The sequence below is a fragment of the Centroberyx affinis genome, unplaced genomic scaffold, assembly GCF_046629955.1.
Source record: "Centroberyx affinis isolate AG114_WGS23_722 - 3 ecotype Tasmania unplaced genomic scaffold, CSIRO-AGI_Caff_v1 ptg000202l_1, whole genome shotgun sequence".
Classification (NCBI taxonomy): domain Eukaryota; kingdom Metazoa; phylum Chordata; class Actinopteri; order Beryciformes; family Berycidae; genus Centroberyx; species Centroberyx affinis.
In genome coordinates this window covers 120,016-144,124 of record NW_027278894.1, presented here as the reverse complement: position 1 = coordinate 144,124, position 24,109 = coordinate 120,016, and the positions used below count along the sequence as shown (strand labels likewise).

The following is a 24,109-nucleotide window of genomic DNA, read 5'->3' as shown; positions in this document are numbered from 1 at the left end:
CCAGAAACTGTATTATAAGAGGAGATGGTCATCATCAGGGATGTAAATGCAGCTAAAAGGCAGTATTTGCCTACTAAATCCTCAAGGCCCACCTGCATTGCACATTTTTTTTCTCTAGTCCGGACTGGAGAAAAAACATGAAACATTGAAATAAGGGACAGGGACACGAAAACTGCACATATTGTGCAAAAGCGTATGTGCGATTGCCAGTTTCTCTGAAACTAGTGAATGCCATTTGCTGATAGCTAAAGAAGGTCGTTATATTAGTAAAACACATAAAGAAAAAACACCAGTGTGACCTCCAATTTTCAGTTTTCGAGCAATACGTAGCAGTGATGCGCCAACTCTCCAATGGATGATTGTGCAAGTCCATAGACCGAATGCGATCTACTGCAATGGCGTTACGGCCAGCAGCTGCTTGGCAACTCTTTCCTTTAAGGCTCTTTGGTTGTCCTCCTGAACGTGGTGAAATATCGCGGTAGCCGCCTCCCTAATCACTACGTAATGTGCCGTGCTGCTTCTAGCGGCGCTGGTGACAGTGCTGAAAGCTGTTGGGGTGAGTTTTTATTAATTTAACAATTTAAACTAACTCTTTAAACATTTGCTTGGAAAGTATGACATTGTTTCCTCTTTTCTCGCCCCGGGGCTCTTTAGAATTGAATCTGCAACTGAGTTCTTAGTAAACGTCAATATGCGAGGCTTGGGCCTGGGTGGGGGCAGCGGTGTTTTTCCTCACCATAAATCACCGACACACACGGACCAGCCAGCATGCTAGCGAACAGTAGCTGCTATTAGCCAGTTAGCGTGGTGAACGGCCTAGCTACATTGTCGGCGGCGGAAAGAAAGGAACAACCTTTTGGCAATTTCTAATACCTTTTTCCAATCTATTGTGATAAATAGTTGAACTGCACTGCCGTGAAATGACGGCTGAAAGGATGAGTGACACGCGAGCTGACCGAATATGACGAGCACGAGTTTACCAATGTCTGTCGCAGCTTCTTTGTTGTCCCGTCCTCGTGCCGTTAGCCCAGAACCCCCTGATAACGTTATGTCTCTTGTATGGAAACAATGTCACGCCAACTCCATTAAAATTCTGACAATTTAACGTGACCTTGGTTGTTCGCAAACGTACATACGACTTAAGACGTTTTTACGAATTGTCAGGATCTACTCTCAAATTCGGCATACATCTAATAACACCTAGCAGCACTCAATTTAATATCCACCTTTATGTCATGTGTTATCCCTACAATCTTCCTCCATCAAAACACACTGTGGATGACGGGACCGAGCAGTGTGAGGCAGTTGTACAAGTTGAGATTTTATCGAAATGAAGTGCCGCTTGGTTCATTATTTGTATGCCGGGTTTACCAGAAGACACTGACGATTCATGAAAGGCCACAAGTCACGTTTTATGAGCTATATACTTTGATGATAAGCAAGAAAACAATAAACCGCTGTATTGTGGAATGGAGTTTGGCGCGAGAGTCTCTATACACGAGAACGACAACTTGCCGCGAGCTTTCCGAATCCCAATCCACATACCTGTTTGACTCGTGTTATCTAGCAGCTGAATAAGTCAAAATGGCTTCGATAACTAGCCCATGGTGTTTGCATATAGTCAAAGGGAATTAATACAGTGAGATAGTCGGTAGTCGTGTTAAGGCCCAAAGGCATTAACTGTCATGGCATTAGCAAACTGACGTTAGCTACAATGCTAATCTGCTTCCTTGTATTTGTCCACGCAAGGCCGTTAACATCATGAGAATCGTTTATGCTTGACTGTTAATTATGTACGTTGAGCAAGAAGCCCTCAGTATGAAAAGTTGACCATATTCGCTCGCTGGGTAACGTTATATATTTGAGAGTTTAATATACTGTCGTCGCTTAATTTTCTGGCTAGTCTGGATGCGACGTTTTGCTTAGCGTTTTTCAGCCTGTATTGGGCATGCCGCAACGTGTTGGATCGGGCCGCGTTAGCTACAGCTGAGGATGGTGAAATGCTAGGAAGTCACATGGCTACTTCTGTCAGGGCGGTTGTTGTTCAGCGCCAGGCCGGGGTAACGGGGCTAGGAACCGTGTCATGGGGTTTATAACCTCTTTTATCTTTACTGTGAATGCCTGAAGTGTTACCAGTTTGACCCGTTTAATTATTACCGAGCTAAGCTGTAGTTTAATACCCATTAGAAAGTGCTGAAATGGCCAATCAGTGTTGGTGGTTTAGTGGGTGGACGGTGTTTTTCATTTTCTGCGTCACCAGCAGCTGAAAAGGGGGGAGCTGAGGAGCTCATGTCCTCCCAAGGTTGTTTTCATAGAAGAGTTGTCTCTGTTCCTTTTTCTTATAACCTTTAACCCACTTAACCAATCCATCTTGTGATGACTGTTGACTCTTTGTTTTGCACTATTACTAGGCTGTACAATGAACTCAGTCGTCTTGCTAAAGGACATGTAATAAACTGCAAGTCACGAGGGCATAGTGTTCAAGTACTACAAATATAAACAAAGACAGATTTGTTATTCTAGGTTGGACCTTCAGGTAGGCAATACATTGCTTAAGTAGGGTGCCATGTCTACCTCATCTAAGTTCATTTTTTCTCCACACATTGCCAGTCTGAATACCAACATGTCCCCTTAAAGAACAAATCCCCCTCTACTGCTAGGAATTTCATTTGAGCGTATTTTTTTTACAACATTATTTTTGAACCCTCTGGGAATCACGTGGGATGGGAGTCATTGCAACACAGTTGCAGCAAAATGCATATCATGTTTCCCTGGTCTGCTCATCCAACTTGTTTTGAAGGCACTGTATTCAGGTCAACAACACTCATCTTCTCTAAGCTTCCGTAGAGATTGGTTACTGCATTTCTAATAAAAAATTAAGCATATATATATATATATATACAGGCCTATGTTTTTTTCACCTCGGTTGACCTTACCTAATCACTGTGAACATGTGTATAGTAAAGTGTGCAAAACGATTGAAAGGGCAAGTTGTATGACTAAAACAGAGGTCCATGGTCAGAAATCGTGCCATAAATATCACGGCCTGAGCTGAAGGTATGCACAAGGACTTGTTGATCCACAGCCCTTGCCTGCTGCATCTAGTCAGCTGCCTGGCATTGTGGGCTGTGTCCAGAGGCATCTGAGGAAAACCTATTTTTATACTTGTGAGTCTGGGGGCAAAGAATCTAGGGTTCACAAAAACCACTAAGGGCTACTGGTTCTCAGGGCTGATACTGTTTTCATATGACACAAAATATGAAACTCTCATTGTCAGTTGATGGTATACGCTAGTGCAATATTTCTGGTCTCTACCAGCAGCCCTTCACCCATTTGTCCTTAGCTAGTCCAAAATTTTGGTCTATATAATTGTACTCAGTTGTCATTGTTTGGTGTAATTGAAGCCATTAACTCTGTCCAGCTTGGCCTAATAACTAACCATATCTACATTTTCTCAACAGTATGAAGTGAAACAGAACAGAATTTTTGTACCATCCGCAACTGCTTCAAGTTCAGATCACAACAAAGAAACTAAAGAGAAACATCCCAAAACAAGCAAAAAGTTGCAACTCTCAAGAACACAGAGGAAAAAAAAGGATCACTTCAAGGATTTAAAACAAAAGAAGCAACCAAACGCTGAAACGACCAAAGACGAAGACGCACAGCAGCCCAATTGAAACACGCTGAAAAGAAGCAATCCTATGCCTACGCAAATACTGAGAAGACGATAACTGATCTGAAACCAGAAGTTTGTGCCTACTCAACAGCTTTGACAAAGCACACGTCCCAACGCTGCTCCTAGCCCTCCTCATCCTCACCGCACCACCGACTCACCCCGGGGTGCGGAGTGGGCTGCTATCTGCTAGTTTTTTTTTTTCTCCCCTATAGTCTCCCCATCTCTCCCGCCTCCTTTTCTCCTCCCACTGTTTTCATTGTATTTTTTTTTTCTAAGCAGTGTTATTGCACCTGCGTTTGCCTTTTTTGCGCTAGATTTCTCCCCCTTTTTTGCTTTATGCAACCATCTAGAACTCGTGCCAGGAAACCTGTAACAAATAAGTGTGTGTGCGCAACTGTGTGCGTGAAGAGATCTGCAGCAACTGTATAGTCATTGAGATCCCGACATCTGCAAGATTCAAGACGGCAATTAAAGGTGGGTTAACTGTACTGTCCTGGAATTCTGACTAGGTGAATCATTTATCCTTTCTGGTTTGCCATTAGCCTATGTTTTTGAATGATTTCAGTGTCTTCAGAAGGCCCTCCCAAGTATGCTGAAGTGTCTTCCTTATTAGTTAATTAGAAATTATCATATTGCCCTGCAGCAAAGAGAAACATTACTAGGGCAAAGGGCAGGTTGGGTGGAATTCATATTTTTGAAATGGTAAAAGGTGAAATTGACATGGCGTTTGTATTGACGTAGTACTCAGATGTGCAAACACAGATTGGGGAATGCTCTCAAATCTGATCCAGTTGTCCGGCTGTGCTGAATGAGGCAGCAATACGGAGGTTGTTTGTAATCACTGGACACAAATGACAATTTGCAATTGTCCTTTTAGCTTGACTAAACAAGATGCAACTTTTACATACACACACAACTGTTTTTAACATGGCTTTTATTCAAACTATTTGGATTTGTGGCCTTATCAGTAAGGTTTGGGGTTCTCAAATTTCAAATGGCAGAAACTCCACTCAATGTGTTTTGTTTGCAGCAGCTGATTTCACTGATTGGCACACCTTCAGCCAGAGAGGGGGGGGGGATTAAATCAGGGAAATTAGCTGCTGCAGTATTTGTTTGGAATGAAAACCTGCAGACTCTTGGCCCTCTATGGCACATGTTTGCCTAGCCCTAATCTACAATGACTGTGATGACTGATACAGAGTTCAGATGATTGGATTCTGACCGTCATTCCATTGACCTACACTTTGATGAATCTTTACTTAACTTTCCGTTGGCCAAATGGGCATTCCTCAAACTGAATTGCCGCCGTCTCCAAACAGTAAAACCTGGTGTTCAATTTATTTTTGGGGCTATTTGACAGCCTACCCACACCCACCCCGCACCTTTTTCCTACCCTGTCGTCTTAAGTCATTCCTCCTCTTGTTGCCCTTTCAACCACTCCCTGAAAAAAAAGCCCACAGCTCTTTCCCTGTGATTGTGACACTTGGCACACTGGCTGACCTATCTGCCTTACCCGTTATTTTTGTCCCTCTCTTCACCCTTGCAGACATCCAGCGGTGTATCATTGGGTGGTTACATAAAAATATTATATAACAGTCAAACAAAAATTCAAACAAGTAATCAAGTTCAACAAGGGCTCAAGTTTGGTCCGAGTTTATGGGAAAATATGGGCAGCCCCTGGAAAGGCTTTGTCGAGTTTACCTTGCCTGCGTCGCCACCCACCGCGTTCGTTAGCGCTGACCTGAGCAGCACCTCCCCCGTCGGACTCAGCCTGTCACCGTACGGCCGATCCGTAAGTTCCACCTTCCCACCTCTTTCCTACGTGTCCCCACCCCACCCCATCGAACACCCATCCACCCACCTTGCCCTGCATCTCTCTGCTATGACTGGCCTAACCTCTTTCATCCCTTTTGGGCTCCCGAGACTAGCCTCTGCTCAAGTGCAGTGTTGCAGGGTGAAGGGTGTTCTTACAAGGTTTTAGGAATTTGGCTTTCTTTTAAAGAGCCTTGAATTGCCTTTTTTATTTATTTATATATTTTTTGTGTTTGTCAGACTCAGCGGCCTAGTAAAGCAACAACACTGGAAAATGTATACTTCATATCAGGCAACATTTTAAAGTCGCAATGAAATGGCATTTTGGGAGTATCTTGCTTCCTTAATGAGATGTTTCCAATTGAAACAGGAAATTGTGGCAGGCCATAATGCGGAGAGGGCTCATTCAAAAGTGTAAACCAATGGGATATCAGTTAGGGAGAGAGAGACAGTTTTATTTGATGGGAGGGGCCGAATTGTTCAAAAATCTGTGATGGGTTTTATTGGTTGGAATTCTTTACGCCTACTGGTACATGAAGTCGCTGCTAAAGATTTTCCATTTTTCACTAAGTAACGGGGTTCCCATGGCCCTTGAGTTTGTGGATTTTAGAAAAAAATAAGTCCTTAAAAGTTTCTGAAAATGAATGGATAGCCTTGAAAGTACTTACTTAAGCAATCAAATTCATCAATATGCCCCGGCTCTCTCCATCCTAGGATCAACACTTCACACCATAAAAACCCTGGGATGGAGATCTGTGTTGATACAGAAGCATTTTTAAAATAATTTCTTGACAACCTCAGGAGTAAAAAATGAAGCCTCTATGATGTGTAAGTCGGACCAATGTCAAGTTTCACCCAAAACGTGCCAAAAAATGTGAAAGCCCATTGAAAAGTCCTTAAACTTGATGTCCAAATGAGTGTGGGAACCCTGAAGTAAAAGTAATGAGATTTTGAGATAAAATGCAAGAAAACAAAATTTGTCATTTTTGGCAAAAATTGTCAAATGGGGGTATGTATGTATGATGGTTAGAATGAGATGAAAAGGCAAGTTATTTTTCATTTCAATGTGACTTTAATGTTAAATTCACAAAAATGTAAGCTAAACTACACAATGGGGGTTTTTTTTGGGGGGGGGGGGGGGTAGTGAATAACTTGAACGTGCACAGTATTATAATTCCATCTGTTTTGCTTAATACCCTCTAGCCATTTGTTATGGCAGAAACTGAACAAGTTTTGACATCTTGTGTTTTTATCATAATGGCTTATGGATGACCAAAATCGAATGCTTAGGCATGTTGGCCTTAACTCTTGCCTTTAGGTCTTGTAATAGAGTACATGAAAGGGTAACAGACCAAGTATCTGTTAGGTCCTGTGTTAGTACAGGTCTGACCTAACAGAGGAGGCTGCTCTGGGACCCCCCCCCTCCCCCTCCCCCCTCATAACCCATAACCCATCACCAACTCACTGTCCACTGTAGATACACCGCTATTTGACCTGTCATCTGCATTTTCTGATTCTCTCCACTCTTTGTAGTTTGGCCTTACTTTACCTTGGGCAATAATATTAGCAACATTGCACTTTTACCATTTCACCTTACCTGGCTGCATGAAGAACTTGGTCAGTCATTCCTTTTAGTTCTTCAATCTGCCTACTCTTTGAAGCCATTCATGTCTGAATGCATTAGGTTTTGTTTTTTCTTTTGTTTTTTTTTGTTTTTTTACTCGGAGCCCTTATCGGTAGGTGCTATTGGTTGACATTGCAAATGTCACCCTGTCGTGGTGTCACTATTTCAGGTGGACCCCACATCACTCAGTGGCCTGTTGGGTTTTCTGTTTGGTGTTTTGTTGCCAGTATTTCCCACAGGAGTGCTGGTTGTGGTAGGTTAGAGTTGGTAATATACATATAGTAGTGGAGAAGACTTTGTACACAAGAACCACAAGTACATTGCTGTGTCACTTGGTGTTTGGGGGAATACTGGGTTCTATATGGAAAATCTGCGAGATTGCGTAGTGGGGTCAAGTACAAGATATTTTGTTTACCATCACATTGGATCACAACTGGTTTTTGTTGGAAGCACTCAGTGACTTTAGACACTTCGCAAAGGAAAGGATTTTAACCAAATTTTAAAAAGTGAGTAAAATTCCCTACGAACCGTCTGTTAGTTCTATAAAGAGCCTCTTTTTCAAAGCTGTTGCCCCCTCCCAACAGCGTATCCAAGTCCTAGCCCCAGTGTCAGAAATGGAAAGAGGCTGCTCTGAACCTCCAGTGGCCCGCAACTCTGTCCCTGCCCCATCTACCTCCACTGGTCCTATGCCTATCCCCCGCTCCTCCTCTGTTTCTTGCCACCCCCACCCAGGAAGCAAAAAACACAAGCGGACTCCCTTGTATCAAAGATCAGTAAGTGGGCATGTTCAGTTGTGCCCACACTGACGCAACAGCCCTATGTGCTGGTATGGTGTTGTGACTTATGCTAACAGCATGGTTTGCAGTTTTATAGTAACTTTAATCGAGGCCTATTGACAAGATTTTGATAAGTGAGGTTTTTCTTGGTATCCCATTATACTGACTGATAGGTTAGTTGATAGAAAAAGGTGTGAGTTTTTGTTAAATATTTAATCTTGTCCTTAACAAGAATTGCATGAAATCTATATCAAGTTTTGTCAGTTCTTACGGGGGGACTAATGGGACTAAAATCACTCATGGCAAAGTGGAGTGAAATGTAGGCTAGTGCATGATTCTTCTAAGCAAACTAGAAATGACCATGTGGTCTTTTAGTGAATGGTCTGAATCATGGTGAAATTCCATCTAGGCGTTGTCGAACTGTGCTCACCTCTATTCACAAGTGGTGATGGCCAGATAGCCCCAGAAGGCTCTAATAGAGCTTTGTGAAAGATATTTATTTTGTTTGTGTTTTGTTTTTTTTTGTTTTTTTTTTCCCTTCACCGGATGTGTGCTTGCATGTTTTGAAGTGTTTTTTTGTTAAAGGTTGACGACAGAGGCTGCATTAAACTCTGGCCTTCATCCTTTTGTCTGCTCCATGTTAATGCGTTACGGGCTGCATTTAACACTTTCTTCTCCCCTTCCCCAGATGAGTTTTGACCCGGGCATGCTCCATAACAATGGGCACACTGCATATGCCAACGGCACAGGGCCGGGCATCAGGGAGACTGGTGTGGTGGAGAAGCTCCTGACCTCCTATGGGTTCATCCAGTGCTCAGAGCGACAGGCACGTCTCTTCTTCCACTGCTCCCAGTACAATGGCAACCTGCAGGAGCTTAAAATAGGAGGTGAGATCCAATCTGGCTTGTGAGCCAGTCATTGATTTGCATGTACTGCTTAAATCCATATAACCTGTGGAACTTTGCCTGTTCAAATGAACAACACTTCTTGGACATCCTGAGGTAGTGTCTAATACGGTTGTTCAATGCCCAACGTTTACACATTGTCACATCGCCCAATCAAACATCTCTGATGGCCAATGACATCAGGGACAGGGAGCCTGAAGGACTTTGTTCCCTCAGTAAGGCTTGCCAGACTCCTACAAGGCTGCCAGTAGCTGGCACGCCTCTTAGTGCAATGAGCCAACCGCAGGTTATGACCAAACTGCACCATATAACCTAGTAGCTAAATTTTCAAGAAGTGCCAATAATTTATGTGATTTTGTATCCCTAACTAAGGTGATCACTAAGCACACACTTCAGTGATGTTCTGTCACTGCCAAAATATTTAGAATTCAGGGAGACTTCTAGCCTTGTAGGATGCCTTTGCCTGACAGGCCTGACCGAGGGAACAAAAGTACCTCAGGCTCCCTGCCCTCGATGTCATCAACCGTCAGATGTTTGATTGGGCGATGAGACAATGTGTAAATGTTGGGCAGTGAATAACCCTAGAGGCTGTCGGTAGACCGGTCCTGTCTCAGTAATGAGTATCATTTTCCGTTTTTGTTAGCATTTTGATGAAAACATTGCTTTCAGAAACTTTTTTTGCCCATGACTGCACTCAAAAACACAGGCTAGCATGGCCTCGCCAGACGTTTTACTGACTGAAAACAAGTTCGAAGTGTGGAGAAACTGCTTCACTCACTGCCTCTTGATAACAGTGTGTGAGCTGTAGGGCTGTGGTGTCTCGTCTCTTCCTCCGCTGAGTCGCCTGGGTGTTGTCTCAACAACTCTTTTTTTCAATGGTTGTGTTTCGACTACATTGCAAAAGTGAAATGCTAATTTCATAATACTAAAGTGAAGAAATAAAACACAACATTGCCACTTGAAAAAGTCACATCGGTGCTGACACAGCCCATTGTCTATGTCCAGTGACATCGTACATTGGCACAACCCTAGTGTCTAAGTTGTTCGACATTGCTTAAACCTAAGTTGCCATAGTATCATTTTAAGGGTGCTAAACTAACTAGAGTGTTTTGGTTTTCTTCTCTGTGTCTGTCTCTCCCCAGATGATGTGGAGTTTGAGGTGTCCTCAGACAGGCGCACTGGCAAGCCCATAGCAGTGAAGCTGCTAAAGATTAAGCCAGAGGTACTGCCAGAGGAGCGCATCTCGGGCCAGGTGGGGCCAGACTCGCACGCCTCTCCCTTTACTGTGCTGCATGGTTATATTCATCCAGTTAAGGAACACCATTTTACTTTTGGTTCTGTTGTCTGTCACATAAACGTTGGTGTCGCCCGCTTGTTTGAGTATGTTTGTTTTTGGGTGAGGGTTTTTTTTTTCCAAGCACATTGTAAATTTCTCCTATGTAGTTTATCATAAATATATTCCAGTTATCATAATTTTTGGCATTCAATCTGTAAAATTTAGAAAGACCAGTGTATTCTGTTTTCATCAGGATTTACAATGGGCTTGAATTTCGTTGATGTGTATGTTTGCCAAGAGTGTGTCTGCAGCAAATATAAATACAGTCTAGTGATCAGATGTAACTGCTCAGTGGATTGGTTGTCCAGCATTGTATTAATTTCTTTGTAAAGGCTGATTTTTAAATGAACATGATATCATTCCAAAATTAAAAACATTGACTCGTTACAGTTGTTCTCACCTATTTGGCCTTCTACAGTGCATAATGTAAAAGTTTTACGGTTTTCCTATAACTTGAGGCACACAAAATAAATCTGACTTTTTAGACTCCTCAAGCATTTGAAAATCAGCCATTTCATCCATGTCTTCTCCGTGATTATTTAAATTTGGATATTTACATAATTATATATATATTATTTATATAATTACAATGAGCATTCAATCTAAGACTGGCAAAGTAATCACTATGTGTTGTGTTGAATAATTCCAGTGGCCATTTTTTAACAATGTCCACCATTTGGTTTTCCTCTGTCCTGTAGGTTGTCTCAGCAATCCCAACACATTTGGATGGAAAGTCGGCTCCTGGCCAGGTGCCCACTGGCAGTGTTTGTTACGAGAGAAATGGGGTAAGAGAAGTGGCATAGACAGAGATTTCATTACAGAAAGTCTGGTTGATTAAATGCGAAATGTGGACATTGATAAAGATAAAGTGAGATTTCACTCTTGACGTCACTCGTTAGGGCTTCCTGGAGATGACACTCTTATCCATTATCTGTTCTGTGCTTGGCTTGGTTTTGTAAATTCTCACTAACATCTGGATCCACATCATGATGGTGTACATCAGGGGTGGCCAACCATGTTCCATAGAGGGCCAAGAGTCCGCAAGTTTTCATTCCAACCAAAGACTACACTAGGTGATTTCACTGATTACCACCACATTTTCAACCAGAGTTGGAATGAAAACCTGCATACTCTCGGCCCTCCATGGTATATGGTTGGCCATGCCTGGTGTACATAATTTGGGTCTCTCTTATTCTGTCTTGTTAGTCCTGAATATGAATTGGGGTTAATGGGTGTGTCCTAACCCCCTTGACAAAGCTTAAAACTGGTATGACTTCCCACAGGAAGTGTTCTACCTTACCTACACCCCTGATGATGTGGAGGGCAACATGCACCTGGACACAGGAGATAAAGTCAGCTTTTACATGGAGACCAACAAGCAGTGAGTCCTTAATTCATAATGTCAGTATCATTTCAATAATTCTGGGGTTGCACTGGTTTGATTGTGTTTATTTCTTTTGTATTTCAGTACTGGCGCAGTCAGTGCTCATAACATTCATCTAGTGAAGAAAAAGCAAATGAGGTGCCAGGGTGTGGTGTGCGCCACAAAGGTATGGGTCATATATACCAGTACAGATCCACTGTTATTAGTGGTTGTTGGAGACATTTTTGTTTGATGTACCTGTTGTGTTGAACAATGTTGTCTTGTAGGAGGCCTTTGGATTCATTGAGAGGGCTGACGTGGTGAAGGAGATCTTCTTTCACTACAGTGAGTTCAAGGGTGATCTGGAGGCTCTGCAGGCTGGAGATGACGTGGAGTTCACCATCAAAGACAGAAATGTAGGTAGCTTTGCCATTCAAGGGGTTGTGGGTCAGTCTGATCTTTGACCACCAATATCACAAGTTCAATAATCACTCTTTAATGACCTCGTCTGTAACAAAATTACTGAAATGTCTTGCCATCATTTCGCCGTAGGGTAAAGAAGTGGCCACAGATGTTAGGCTGCTCCCCCAAGGGACAGTCATCTTTGAGGATATTAGCATTGAGCAGTTTGAAGGCACAGTCACCAAGGTCATCCCCAAAGTTCCCACCAAAAACCAGGTAAGTAGTTTAAAAGACATGAGAATTAGATTTGCTCAAGTGTAAGGCTTTGGCTCTAATTTCTGCTTGTATTCAAGCATCTGAATCGGTGGTGCTCCCACCATTTAACAATGTAACATTCAACTCTCCACCCGCTTGCAGAACGACCCACTACCAGGTCGTATCAGTGCCAGGATCGGCTTCACTGACAAGGAACTGCTGTTTGGGGAGAAGGACACAAAGTCTAAGGTGACACTCCTGGAGGGAGACCATGTGCAGTTCAACATCTCCACTGACCGCAGAGACAAGCTGGAGCGGGCCACCAACATCGACATCCTCTCAGACACCTTCAGCTTCACCAAGGAGACCCGTGAGATGGTGAGGAGCAAGAAATTACTTAATGTGATTTTTTTTTTTTTTTTTTTTTTTTTTTAAATCCTTGATCCATTTAGGTTATGTATGGCATGATTGTATAGATGAAATTTGCATGCCTGATTTGAATGGATGTCCACAATGATTGTGAAACTGAAGTGAATATCTATGCAGACAATTGCACTTCAACCTTGTCTTGCCCTATTTTCTGTCTTATAGGGGGTGATTGCTGCTATGCGCGATGGTTTCGGCTTCATCAAGTGCGTGGATCGGGACGCCAGGATGTTCTTTCACTTCAGCGAGGTCCTGGAAGAGAGCCAGCTGCACATCTCCGATGAAGTGGAGTTTACAGTCGTGCCTGTAAGTTCTCTTCATATAATCTCAGCCTTTTTTGACAGATTTTCATTCAACTTATTACTTAAGCAGGCTTTTTGTCAACATTGATATTTGTGGATAACAAACTAAGATATCTCCTGTCCTTGCAAGGACATGCTGTCAGCCCAGAGGAACCATGCAGTGCGCATCAAGAAGCTGCCCAAGGGCACTGTGTCTTTCCATACCCAGTCTGAGCAGCGCTTTGTGGGTGTGGTGGAGAAGGAAGTGCCAACCACCAAAAATGCTAGTCCCAGCAAGAACAAGGAGAAGGTACCATAGTACCCAATCTATTAAGTATTCTACCTTTTCCTTTCCTGTCCTCTGGTCTTTTTTGTTTCCCATAGTTCTATTATGACAGCAAAGCATCACTGCACCTAAATCCCCTGATGGATACCTGATGCACTCGAATACAACATTCTCCACAATGCAACACACACACACACACACACACACACACACACACACACACACACCAACTTTTGGGTTTGTTTTAGTTCTAATATTCCTTTTTGCTTTCTCCTCCGAACCTCCTCCCCTTCATGCTCCTTCTCTTCATTAGAAAAAAGACAAGGTAGGACTGGGGTCTTTTGCATGAAGCCATCGCTCAGAGATAAATGATAATGATGCACATGTTGTAGAGAAAATCTCAACTGTGTTGGCGAGTGTATACTGTTATAGTGTGTACATGACACTAACATTTGGTCTAAAAAATGATTATACTCAATACCTAGACCTAACCACTTTCACATGACCAATCCAAAAGTTAACGAGATGCTGTCTAATGGCTGTCTGTTTCTTTCATTTCTCAAGGGTAAAGTTGTAGAAAAGGTCAGTGTTTGCCGACCTCTGGCCCACTGAATGCCTCCTTACCTCCTTTAGTTGACAGCATGGTCTTGGTGTCACCAATTAACCTTAGTGATGCAAACATTGATTCCATGTTCGTGATTTAATGCAGATTTGATATTGGTAGGGCTGCACAATTATGTCCTGATTATTGCTATGATTTTTGATAGCAATTATGTCATTGTTTTGCAGCATAAATTGGCATTCGATATCCAATGTTTTCCTTTGGTCCTTCTAAATTATTGTATGTATCATAAGTAGACAGAGTTCTTTTTCATTTTATAAGGTTATGGAAGTGTACCACAAACAATATAGTCAGTCTTTTTAATTGGCCTATTGTTACTTATATTCTCCCCATAGTATTAGGCTTGTTTTCAGAATCAAGTGTAAGAGGTAAAGCTTTGTTTTAACCATCAATTGGATCTTATCTGATTATCTAAACTGAGGGTTGTATCCACTGATTACTAGACAATCAGATTTTTGAAAATATACAAGGTAGCTGTAGCCATGTATGTAGTTTATCAGTACATATTTTGCTCTTTTGTAAAGAGGAAAGTTAAGTAGAATTGTGCTTTACTTTCAATAGCCTGATGGATAAGGAGATGCACTGCACAAGGTTCCCATTTATATATTGTTTTTTGCACTCATCAAACCTTTTATTTGATTGGAGGTACAGCAAAAACCCCAAGGCAAATGTTGCTTTATTTTGTTGTTGGCATCATCTGGATTGTCACAAAATAGTGATGCGCGAATTGCAGTTATATCCGCAAGCACCGCGGTTAATCCGTGGATCGGGTGGGTCGGGTCATAAAAATTAACATTCTGATTAATAGCGGATGGTTTGCGGGTAGGTGAAATAATACATCATTAATGAGGAAAATATTAATACCTGTTGCCATTTTCATTTTACCAAAAAAGAAGAACTTAAATAAATGTTTATTTATTTAAAACCAGCCTACTTCAGTGTAATATGTTACCATATCATCATGCTTACATATATCCCACTGTGAAATAATGGTAATGTGTGATCGGGTGCGCATTTAAAAAAAAAAAAAAAAAAATTTGAGTTCATTAAATACCTGCAGCGATCCCACCGCAGCAGAAACGATAAGTGCGTCTCCCCATTAAGAGAGACGCTGTGTAGACACTAATAATTATTTCTATTACACAAGAGAGAAACGGGACCGCAGCATAAACATGAAACTGTATTGCAAAGGCACAGTTCACCATGGAAACATTTAATTACTGAAATTAATCTTTAAAGTAAATCGTTAAAACACTCATACATCAATACAAGGAACACACAATAAAGAAATCACATAGAAAGCTCACGCTGCTCAACATAATTTAAAAGGCAATATAGAGGTGGAGTGAAATGTGCGGGGTGGGTGCGGGTCTACAAATCGTAGAAAATAATTTGTTCGGGCGGGTGGATGATTTATGTGTACATGCGGATTCGGGTGGCGTAAGAGCCGATCCGTGCATCACTATCACAAAAACATTGCTAAAAGATGGATCTGTCTTTCTTGAAACTTTTTTTATTCAGGCATGGAGGAGAGATTTGCCTCTTAATTATCATTGGGTTTGGCCAGATTTTTATTTATTTATTTATTTTCAATGCAAGGTTCAGACTGATAAAATGCCAAATAATCAGTCTATTGTCCCTGATCATAAGTTCAAGCACAAAGCTACTTGTTTCTCCAGCAGGCAGCCCAGTCAGCTTAATTTGTAATATACCTTGGCATGTTTTTGTCAGGTGAAATGCCTGACATCATTATACCAATAAGCTGCTGTGGAAGGAAAATTAGTGCTTTATCTGATAATTTGATACAAGGTACATTCTAAATAAAATCAAATACTTCAATATTGCAGAACTGTTCCCAATTAATTATTGAAACTAAAATATTTACGTAATTGTGCAGCCTTACATTGTAGGCTCTAACTCATTCCATTTAGCAGCAGAGCTGTTGTAGTAGACTAAGCTAATGCTAACTGACTTGGGTGCCCCAGAATGTGGCATTGCACACATTGGTGTCTTTCATATGCTTGTGTAGCCTAAATTTACACCACCTTATATCTAATACACTACTACCTTTTTGATTGAGACATTGCAATGAAACGCCTGTATTGGTATTCTAGCAGAGTCCAGCCAGATTACTCAGCCAGAGTAAGGAGTGATCTAGCGGTGAAGTTTTTCAACAGGTTGAACACTTGAAACCAAAACCTTAGAGCTTCCTTTTGCTACTGTATACCTGACCAGGGTCAGCTACATCAAGTGTTGGTGATGGGCGCTTATCCTCCTCATCAGTATTGGAACGGTTATGTAATTCTTTTCTTTTGCTGATTTGTTGCACTCTCTGTAGGAAGCTGAGGAGGGATTGATCACATATGAAGATTGTGGAGTGAAGCTGACTGTGTTATACCATACCAAGGACCTGGAGGGAGCCTGCCTCCCACAGGTTGGAGATAAGGTATTTAATTTGACATTTCCTCTGTTCTAGATATGAAGGTCCTTTTACTCAAACTTTCAAATATGGAGTGTGCCGACAAAAGTAACACTACAGTTTGAGTCAAACTTGGCAGTTCTCCGGCGTACGACCATTTGGTTGCATTTAGACTTTGTGCATCTGTGTGTGTGTGTGTGTGGCGTGAGTGTATTGGCATACAGAGTGGCTATTCTTTTCTGTCTGGAGAAACACACCCTCGCCACTATAAGCAAAATAGGGGGGAAACGGTGGAGTCTTCCCTCGCCTAATGTATGCAGAACTATTACCGAGGACTTCTTCTCACTTGTCAATACTGCGCATGATTCACCTGCCCATCTCTTAATATCTTAAATTAAGGCTTAAAATCTAAGAACTGTATCCATTCAAACGCTGCCACCACGGACCAGAAAGTGACTGGGTGACATCACACTTTTCAGTAGTTTGGCTTTGTCAAAATAAATAACGGAAGAATGGAAAACAAACAGATTCAAAGGGTTTCAAATACAAATTGTATTGAAATTACATCTCTGCTGTTGTGATTTCCTTGCATGGTTTAGTCTCTCAGAATTATTATAATTCATGAAGTAAGGGTTAAGATTGATAGTGAGAATGATGGGTATTTTTTTCTTACATTGTATATAGATCTACATCACTGTTGGATCATTTGAAAAACCAGCTTTTGATGGGTTATTTATGGATAATCATTACACATGTTGTGAGAAACAAAACTAAATCATAGATGATAGATACATTTTTTTTTCAAGGAGAGAAATGCCCCGGACCACGTGTCACCTCTGCTGCAAAACATTGATGTTTGAGGAGGAGTAGGAGCCAGGCACAGGGAGATGAGGCACTATAAACTAAAGAGAGAGGAAGGGGAGAGAATTTAGCCCACTTCTGAGATAAGGGGTCTGATTGCTGTTCTGTTGTAGGCCTTGCCACTTGCCACTGTATCATTCTAAAAGCACTTCATGTCACTTTTTCCCCCCTGTATTGTTCTGTGATAATTAAAGAATGGATAGCAAATATTGAAATTATAAAATAAAATGTCTACTTCAGTGCGTGTAGGTCTTTGTATTTCATTACCAAAACAATTAGGATATCTAAGTGCAATTTTGAGGTGAAAATGTTGAATTTATTATACATTTATGCTGACATGTTTGGTGACAGTACGCCACTAAAAGATGTGATTGCAGCACTCAAATTTTAAGTTGGTAGCACATGCTGGAAAAGCACAAGTGGAAAAAGTTAGTCTGTAGCTCTGCTTGGGTTGGTTTTAAGAAACACTTAAGGGAGTTTGTTTCCTGTACACAATTTTACTGCCCCAATGCACTAGGTCATTTTGCTTGAGAACTGAAGGAAAATGGTTATGTGACTTGTGTCAATCTGTGTTCGTCCTCTAGGTGGAGTTCTCTATCAACGAAGTGAAGAGGACTGGCCAGCAGAGCGCAGTCTCCATCAAAGTCCTCAACCGCAACGCCACCAACACCAAGAGACTGCAGGGATTTGTCGCCACACTGAAGGACAACTTTGGCTTCATTGAGACAGCCAATCACGACCAAGAGATTTTCTTTCACTACAGGTACAGTTGTGGGTTCCAAGCTGGCTATGGATAAATTGTTAATAACTGTTGTGGTGGTTCTAGTTTTTTGGCATTCATAGATATCCATGAAAACTTAGGGCTATTTATTGCTTAGTTTCCATTGATCAAGTCCATTGTATAATGTGTAGATTTCTCAAATTTGTGCTCCCCAGTGAGCTGTGTGGAGACTTGGAGAACTTGGAGCTGGGTGACACTGTGGAGTACACCCTCTCTAAGGGTAAAGGCAACAAAGTCAGTGCTGAGAAGGTTACCAAAGTGGCAGCAGGTAGGATGGATTTTAATTCCAACTAACATATACATGACTCATATTTGATGCAGTATTTGTTGACATTCAGCTTCCTCATACGGCAGTTGGTGTGTGATATCCACTGTTTTCCTCTGTTAGTGAATGGCGCTGGTGAGGATGTTGGTACGACAGTGATGCTGGGGAAAGTGGTCCGTCCTCTGCGCAGCGTGGATCCCTCCCAGACAGAGTACCAAGGGCTTATTGAGATCACGGAGGAAGGTGGGTCTCAGTTGTGACATGAATTGAGTACTTGCATATTTAGAGCTTTCTTATTGGAAACCCAGGTGCACTCATATGACTCTACCTCCTCTCTTTGCACATTCAGGTGGAACGAAAGGTCAGAGTTATCCCTTTGGCATCATGGGCATGGCAAACAAGGCTGATTGTCTGCAGAAAGGAGAACTGGTGAAGTTCCAGTTGTGCACTGTAGCCCAGACTGGACAGAAGATGGCTTGTATTGTTGTCCCCCAGCGAAGAGCCTTGGTGGAGTGTGTCAAAGACCAGGTAGTGATCAGTTAAATTTTCATAAGCAGCGTGATCTTATAAATCGTATGTATTGGAAACCTCAGTATACAGTTACCAATCATCATAGAACAGACTCTGGTTTTGCAGTGGTGAAAGGCTACCAATTTGGAATGATTAGGATGCTGAAGTTGTTATGTTTTGCTGCCCCCAGTTTGGTTTCATCACATACGAAGTTGGTGAGAGCAAGAAGCTGTTCTTCCACGTAAAAGAAGTGCAGGATGGCCTCGAGCTCCAGACCGGGGATGAGGTGGAGTTCTCGGTTATCCTCAATCAACGCACAGGAAAATGTAGTGCCTGCAATGTACGCAGAGTCAGGTAAGCACACCAGAAGACCAAGTGACTGCCATACTACTTTCTATTAAGTAGTCAGGGGCCATGGACATGATAGTGCTGTATGCTTTAGTCATATTAGTGGAATTGCAATTTAAAGCGGGGCACAATTCATAGGCTGCAAATAACTTTTCGCTAGTAGTATGAGGGGAAATGAATCATCTAATCTCCCATGTTGAGGCCATAAATGTCTGATTTACAACCATATCATCCACCTGTCCTTTATAGTGAAGGGCCTAAGCCGGTGGTGACCCCACGTCCCGACCGTCTAGTGAACCGACTGAAGAGCATCACCCTCGACGATGCCAGTGCCCCCCGCTTGGTCATTGTGAGGCAGCCCCGCGGTCCTGACAATTCAAAGGTACACCAGTGCTGTGTCATTGTCACCTTTATCAGAATTATAATGACATTAACATCTGGTGCAATTTACCATTTCAGATAATATTACATTTGACTTTGGTTTGATGAATGATGTAAATGTCTAATGAAGTGTATATTGCATTGGCCTCCTGGGTGTGTATTGAGTCGCGCTCCTGGCGAAATTGGCTGGTTTTTATTCATTTTGGTTTTTAAATTGATCTTTAATTCAATTCCAGGTAGCATTAAACAGGTCTTAAATGTGCCTTTCTCGAACCTGCAGATACCCTGGTAATACTTGGATTTTGCATCTAATGTAAACATAAACTTATGAAACCCATCCTTTCTTGTACAGGGCTTCAATGTGGAGCGGAAGACTCGCCAACCCGGTGTCATTGATTGAGCAATATCGACCCCACCCCATTTGGTGTTGGTGGGCTCAAATTAAGGAATTCTATCCCGGTGGGCAACAGCAGGGGAAAAGGGATTTTTGATTTGACACATGCTTGTACACACACAAACTCATATACATAAAACATGCGCACACATACAGTAATCGGCATGTGTAACCTTTGTCCCTGTCTACACCTGCAAGGGAACTATCTCATTCCACAGTTCCCTGCCTCCCATGTATGATGTTCTTGATACAGAGTTCCGCACTGCAGTATACATGGGATCTCTGAGTGTGTGCGTGTGTGACGTATCCTAGAATTGGTTATAGTGTGTAATGGAGGTATTTGTTTTTGAGGGCCCTGTCCCTCTAAATCAGAGTGACGGTTGTGTGGCTGTCTTTGTCCCTATCGTTTGATTCTGCTTTGTCTGGAATTCTGCACCTGCAATCTGTCCTTTAGTTTGCGTGGGCGTATGAGTGTGATTGTTGGCATGTATTTTGAGCATCTGCTCTTGTTTTTTCCCGTATAGTTTTGCTCCTTTACTCATGGAAACTTAACATGGTTTCATTGTCAAGTTTCCACTACTGTATGCTTTCCTACAAAACACATAAAGCAAAGCGAAGTTCCCTCCATAAGGAGGATCATATTTCTCATATGTGCGAGCTTAAACTGAGGATACTTCTCTGCTCGGTTTTTTGAGCAGTTTTTAAAATGCTTTATTCAAGAGCTGAAGTGAAAGCATGGCGTGTGTGTGTGATGTATGTGAATGTCAAAGTAGTTAATCTAATGGGATTTACTTTTACCAATCTGGAGCCTTTAGATACCTTTTTGGTATTCACATGCTCCACTTAAGCAATTTTCCCAGGTGCAGAATTCCTTGTGGCATCTTGTATCCGCAGTTCTTTTATATATTTTTTTTTTCTTGCACATATTTTTGCTTTTTTTTTCATTGAAACTCAATCTGCTAATAATGAATAAAGTAAGAATAAGGTGCCTAAAAACTACAAGCAAAACAAAAAAATTAGATGTATCCTCTGTCCCCAGCCAACCGCCAAAATATTCAGAACAATCTTAGGGTGGCTTTTTTTTTTTTTTCTTTTTTTTTTTTTTTTTCCTAGTAGAAAATAATACTGGTATGCATCCCAAATACCTGTGGGTTGAAATATACTGTATGTAATGTGTGCTTTTTTTCTTAGTGAAAGATTCAAACTTCAAGATATAACAAAACAAATTTAACTTAAAGAAGGGGAACGGTAACAAAGTATTAGAAATAATTATGTTTAAAAAAAAAAAGCATAAGAATCAGGATATCTATTATTGTGCTCTAGAGACATTGGTGGGTGAGCTGTTGTGCCTCTGCACAGTTACAGTCAAAATTAATTTCTTTGGAGATCACGGGGTTCCGGTTGAACCACATACAGAGGTTCTATGTACTTTTGTTAATGGTCTTGAATGAAACAATTGAATTAAAGTTTTATGAAAATCATGAACATCTTGTTTTCTTTATTTTAGAGAAAGCACGCAAGTAAATATAATTTCTTACACTGCATTTAAAAAAAAAAAAAAAAAAAAAAAACATCAAACTTTGTCTGACTTGATTATATTATTCTAGGTGCATGCTGTTGCACTCCAATGACATTGTAGGTGCACTGGCAAGAAAACCACTCAAGCAAAAGGCATATTCTGCACACTACCAAAAATTAGCTGGGCAAAACTCTAGCTAAATCACATTTAGTTTAAAAAAAAAAAAACAGTGAAAAACACAAGGGTAAAAAAGGTCTAGAACAGCAAAGTTGCTTCACACTCAGTGCTCCATCAAGAGCAACACACATTACCTAGTAGATCAAGCTTCCTATGCAGATAAGAAAATTTGACAAACATTTCACTTACTTGTGGTAACTGGTGAATTTGTTAGGTTGACTGATATACTAGAGGCGAAGCTCAGTCAACACCTTCAGTCCCATGCCTTTGTAATGAATACTTCAATTGGAGTTCACAAATAAGTGTGCAAGTGCCCTTGAGGTGCTTGGGGCACATGTGTGATTATGCAGTGGAATAGGGCAACAGTAAATATACACGTGCTTGCATGTCCAATCTCATCTAGTCTCATTGGGGCTAGTCCTGTGCATACATCCTCACAGACGCACCCACAGGTTCCACCAGCACTGAAGAACACGCAGAGCCTAGCACTTATTGAGGTGCCCCATCCCAAGCACCAAATAAAGTACCTATCATCATTTGACACAAGTTGAATCAGGAGGGTCCGTTTTTGCATTGTGAGGAATATGCCTCTGACTATGATTAAATAATCATTACCACGCAACAGTAGTACCATGAGCCATGGATAATACTTGGTTATATTTGTGACATTTCCGGTGTTGGTCCTTTGCTCTGCCATCATTTAAACCTTGGTACTGCCCAGATATATTGTGAGCTCAGATCGATGCATCACCTTCCTTCTGGTCTCTGATTTGGAGCTTTGGGCTTCAGACCAGCGTGCCCACCATTCCCTGAGTTCAGTGGGCCCTGTGGGCCGTCGTTCCTTTATCTGGTTGGGAGGAACTAGAGCATGAGGAACATTGGAGTCCTCTCTGGGCGGGAACTTCCTGTCAATATTTACATCACCGTCTGGATGAGATCTTTGCTGATTGAGGACCTTAGTTGAAACAGTCAGAATCTCAGTGGCAGCATTTGCACCGCCATTTCTTGGAATTATTTCTGAATCCTCTTGCGCAACTTTCTGAGCCCCAGAGAAATCAAGCCCCGGCATTTTGCGTTTGTACTCCTCCAATTTGGCTTTGCACTCAACAGCCTTCTCCCTCATCTCCAGGAACTGATGCTGCAAATCTTTCTCATACCCTTCCTCTGCCTTTAGTTCATTCTCCCAAAACTGGATCTGTTCGGTCTCTTCTTCAATAATTTTCTGGTGGGCCTCCTGATCAGCTTTCCTGGCCTTCTGTTGTCCCTCAAGCTCCCTAATCAGTTTGTCTACATATTCTATCTGGACCTGTAAATCTTGCAAACGAGCGAGTTGGCACATTATGGTTTCTCGTAGACTACTTTTCTCGTCTTCAATCTTCTTAGCACAGCTTGAAATGGGCAGATGATCAGATTTTGCTCCTGGAGTTTTCTTGGAACGTTTGCTTTCCTTATCCCTCGTCTGATTTCCCATGCAGCAGGACGTTTGATGATCCGAGTTTGATTTTAAACCTTTTTGACCTCTGACTTTGTTCAAAAAACTACCTGGAGCTGAGGTATCCTTGTCACCAGCGACAGAAACATCCACAGAGCTACGATTCCTTTTATCACTCTTCTTACTGCTCTCTTTATCACAGGCAGATTGGTGAACTTTGCCTTTACCTAGACTCTCCAGCCATCCCCAGGCCTCCTCCATGAGTGTCAGAGATTTTCTTTTAGGTCTTTTCTGGTCCTCTGGTGGCTGCTCAGCTCCTTGTCGCAAACGGGACAACGGTGGCAAGCTTTGCCGCTGCAAACTTAGTGACCCGCTACCCCTCCGCATTCTTGCCCCCGCATCTTTTTTCCTCATCTGCGGGCAAGCCTGGTATCTGCCGCCTTTTGCTCTGCTCAGTCCTTCCCAGAGAGAGGGTCCGTTGTGAAGCAGAGTGAGCTGGACGTCCCTGGCCTGCTGACCGTACTTCTCGAGCGACTCCAGAAGGCGTTCATTGGGCGTCATGCTCCGCTCAAAGTCTTTGAACTTCTCCCGTAATGTGTAACGTCCTGGCTGACCTAAACAGAATGAAGTCAGTATAGTCGTCAGTTTGGTCATCATTTCAAAACCAGAAATCTGATCAATTTGTCAGCGTGTTGAAACCCAGACATACACACCGAGGGCTTGAGCCAACGCTATGACCACTTCTTGACAGGTTGTTTTCTCGGTAACGCCACAGACCACGCGTGGGACGCCATCCACAGATACCTTCACTTCCATTGTGCAGCTAATCTGTGATAACAAAATGCATTGTAAATATTTGTCTTTTTGTCTAAGGTTATATACTCTTTCCACAAGGGAAGTGGTGGAGACAGCCAAATGACCCTCATTAACATTCACTGTAATCTGTCTGCCCACTATGTCTTGGTCAGGCTTGAGGGCAGTTGAAACCACATTGTTGTAAGATGGCTACTAATACTTAAAATACTTACAAAAAAACACAATAACCCTTCATGGTACTGAAACATAAAACAAGCTCTCAAGAATTCTCAAATGAGGAATTTCTTTCAATAATAAATATGTAAAAAGTTTTACCTTTTTGTGGAGAGATGGTGGGACCTGTCTGCGCGACTGCTCTGTTACAGGGAACTGTCTGGTTGGGAGCAACAGTGGAGCAATTAAGACCAATTAAAATTCCTAAAGGCATCTACCACTGGAGGAC

General features: G+C 41.9%; 2 protein-coding genes across 4 annotated transcripts; one reads left to right on the top strand and one right to left on the bottom strand.

Annotated features, from left to right (window-relative positions):
* The first annotated feature begins 495 nt into the window (after positions 1–495).
* On the top strand, positions 496–21,204 carry csde1 (cold shock domain containing E1, RNA-binding). 3 transcript variants are annotated; one of them, XM_071539049.1, is made up of 20 exons: positions 496–556; positions 3,462–4,150; positions 8,577–8,775; positions 9,936–10,045; positions 10,828–10,914; positions 11,413–11,510; positions 11,598–11,679; positions 11,780–11,908; positions 12,045–12,170; positions 12,312–12,527; positions 12,741–12,881; positions 13,008–13,166; positions 16,103–16,210; positions 17,629–17,807; positions 17,981–18,093; positions 18,214–18,333; positions 18,440–18,618; positions 18,791–18,954; positions 19,198–19,330; positions 19,682–21,204. In XM_071539049.1, exons 3-20 carry the CDS (start codon positions 8,577–8,579, stop codon positions 19,727–19,729), a joined length of 2,391 nt encoding a protein of 796 aa, XP_071395150.1. In that variant the 5' UTR covers positions 496–556; positions 3,462–4,150; the 3' UTR covers positions 19,730–21,204. The 3 variants fall into 3 exon arrangements, with proteins under 3 accessions (XP_071395150.1, XP_071395141.1, XP_071395131.1); XM_071539040.1 differs by lacking the exons at positions 496–556; positions 3,462–4,150 and having other exon boundaries at positions 9,936–10,102; positions 13,026–13,166; XM_071539030.1 differs by lacking the exons at positions 496–556; positions 3,462–4,150 and having other exon boundaries at positions 9,936–10,102.
* LOC139660812 (ras association domain-containing protein 8-like) lies at positions 20,998–24,019 on the bottom strand. The gene is made up of 3 exons (XM_071539062.1): positions 23,983–24,019; positions 23,565–23,679; positions 20,998–23,465 (listed from the first exon to the last, which is right to left on the bottom strand). The coding sequence occupies exons 2-3, from the start codon at positions 23,665–23,667 to the stop codon at positions 22,120–22,122; spliced, it is 1,449 nt and encodes a 482-aa protein (XP_071395163.1). The 5' UTR covers positions 23,668–23,679; positions 23,983–24,019; the 3' UTR covers positions 20,998–22,119.
* Between the last annotated feature and the right edge of the window lie 90 nt (positions 24,020–24,109).

Bases quoted from the DNA above. Each gene is read 5' to 3' on its own strand.
- csde1 (XM_071539030.1), top strand. From the start codon at position 8,577: ATGAGTTTTGACCCGGGCATGCTCCATAACAATGGGCACACTGCATAT. The intron at 18,094-18,213 runs GTAGGATGGATT...TTCCTCTGTTAG, and splicing joins GGTTACCAAAGTGGCAGCAG to TGAATGGCGCTGGTGAGGAT. The intron at 19,331-19,681 runs GTACACCAGTGC...TTTCTTGTACAG, and splicing joins GCGGTCCTGACAATTCAAAG to GGCTTCAATGTGGAGCGGAA.
- LOC139660812 (XM_071539062.1), bottom strand. From the start codon at position 23,667: ATGGAAGTGAAGGTATCTGTGGATGGCGTCCCACGCGTGGTCTGTGGC. The intron at 23,466-23,564 runs GTGTGTATGTCT...CATTCTGTTTAG, and splicing joins AGCGTTGGCTCAAGCCCTCG to GTCAGCCAGGACGTTACACA.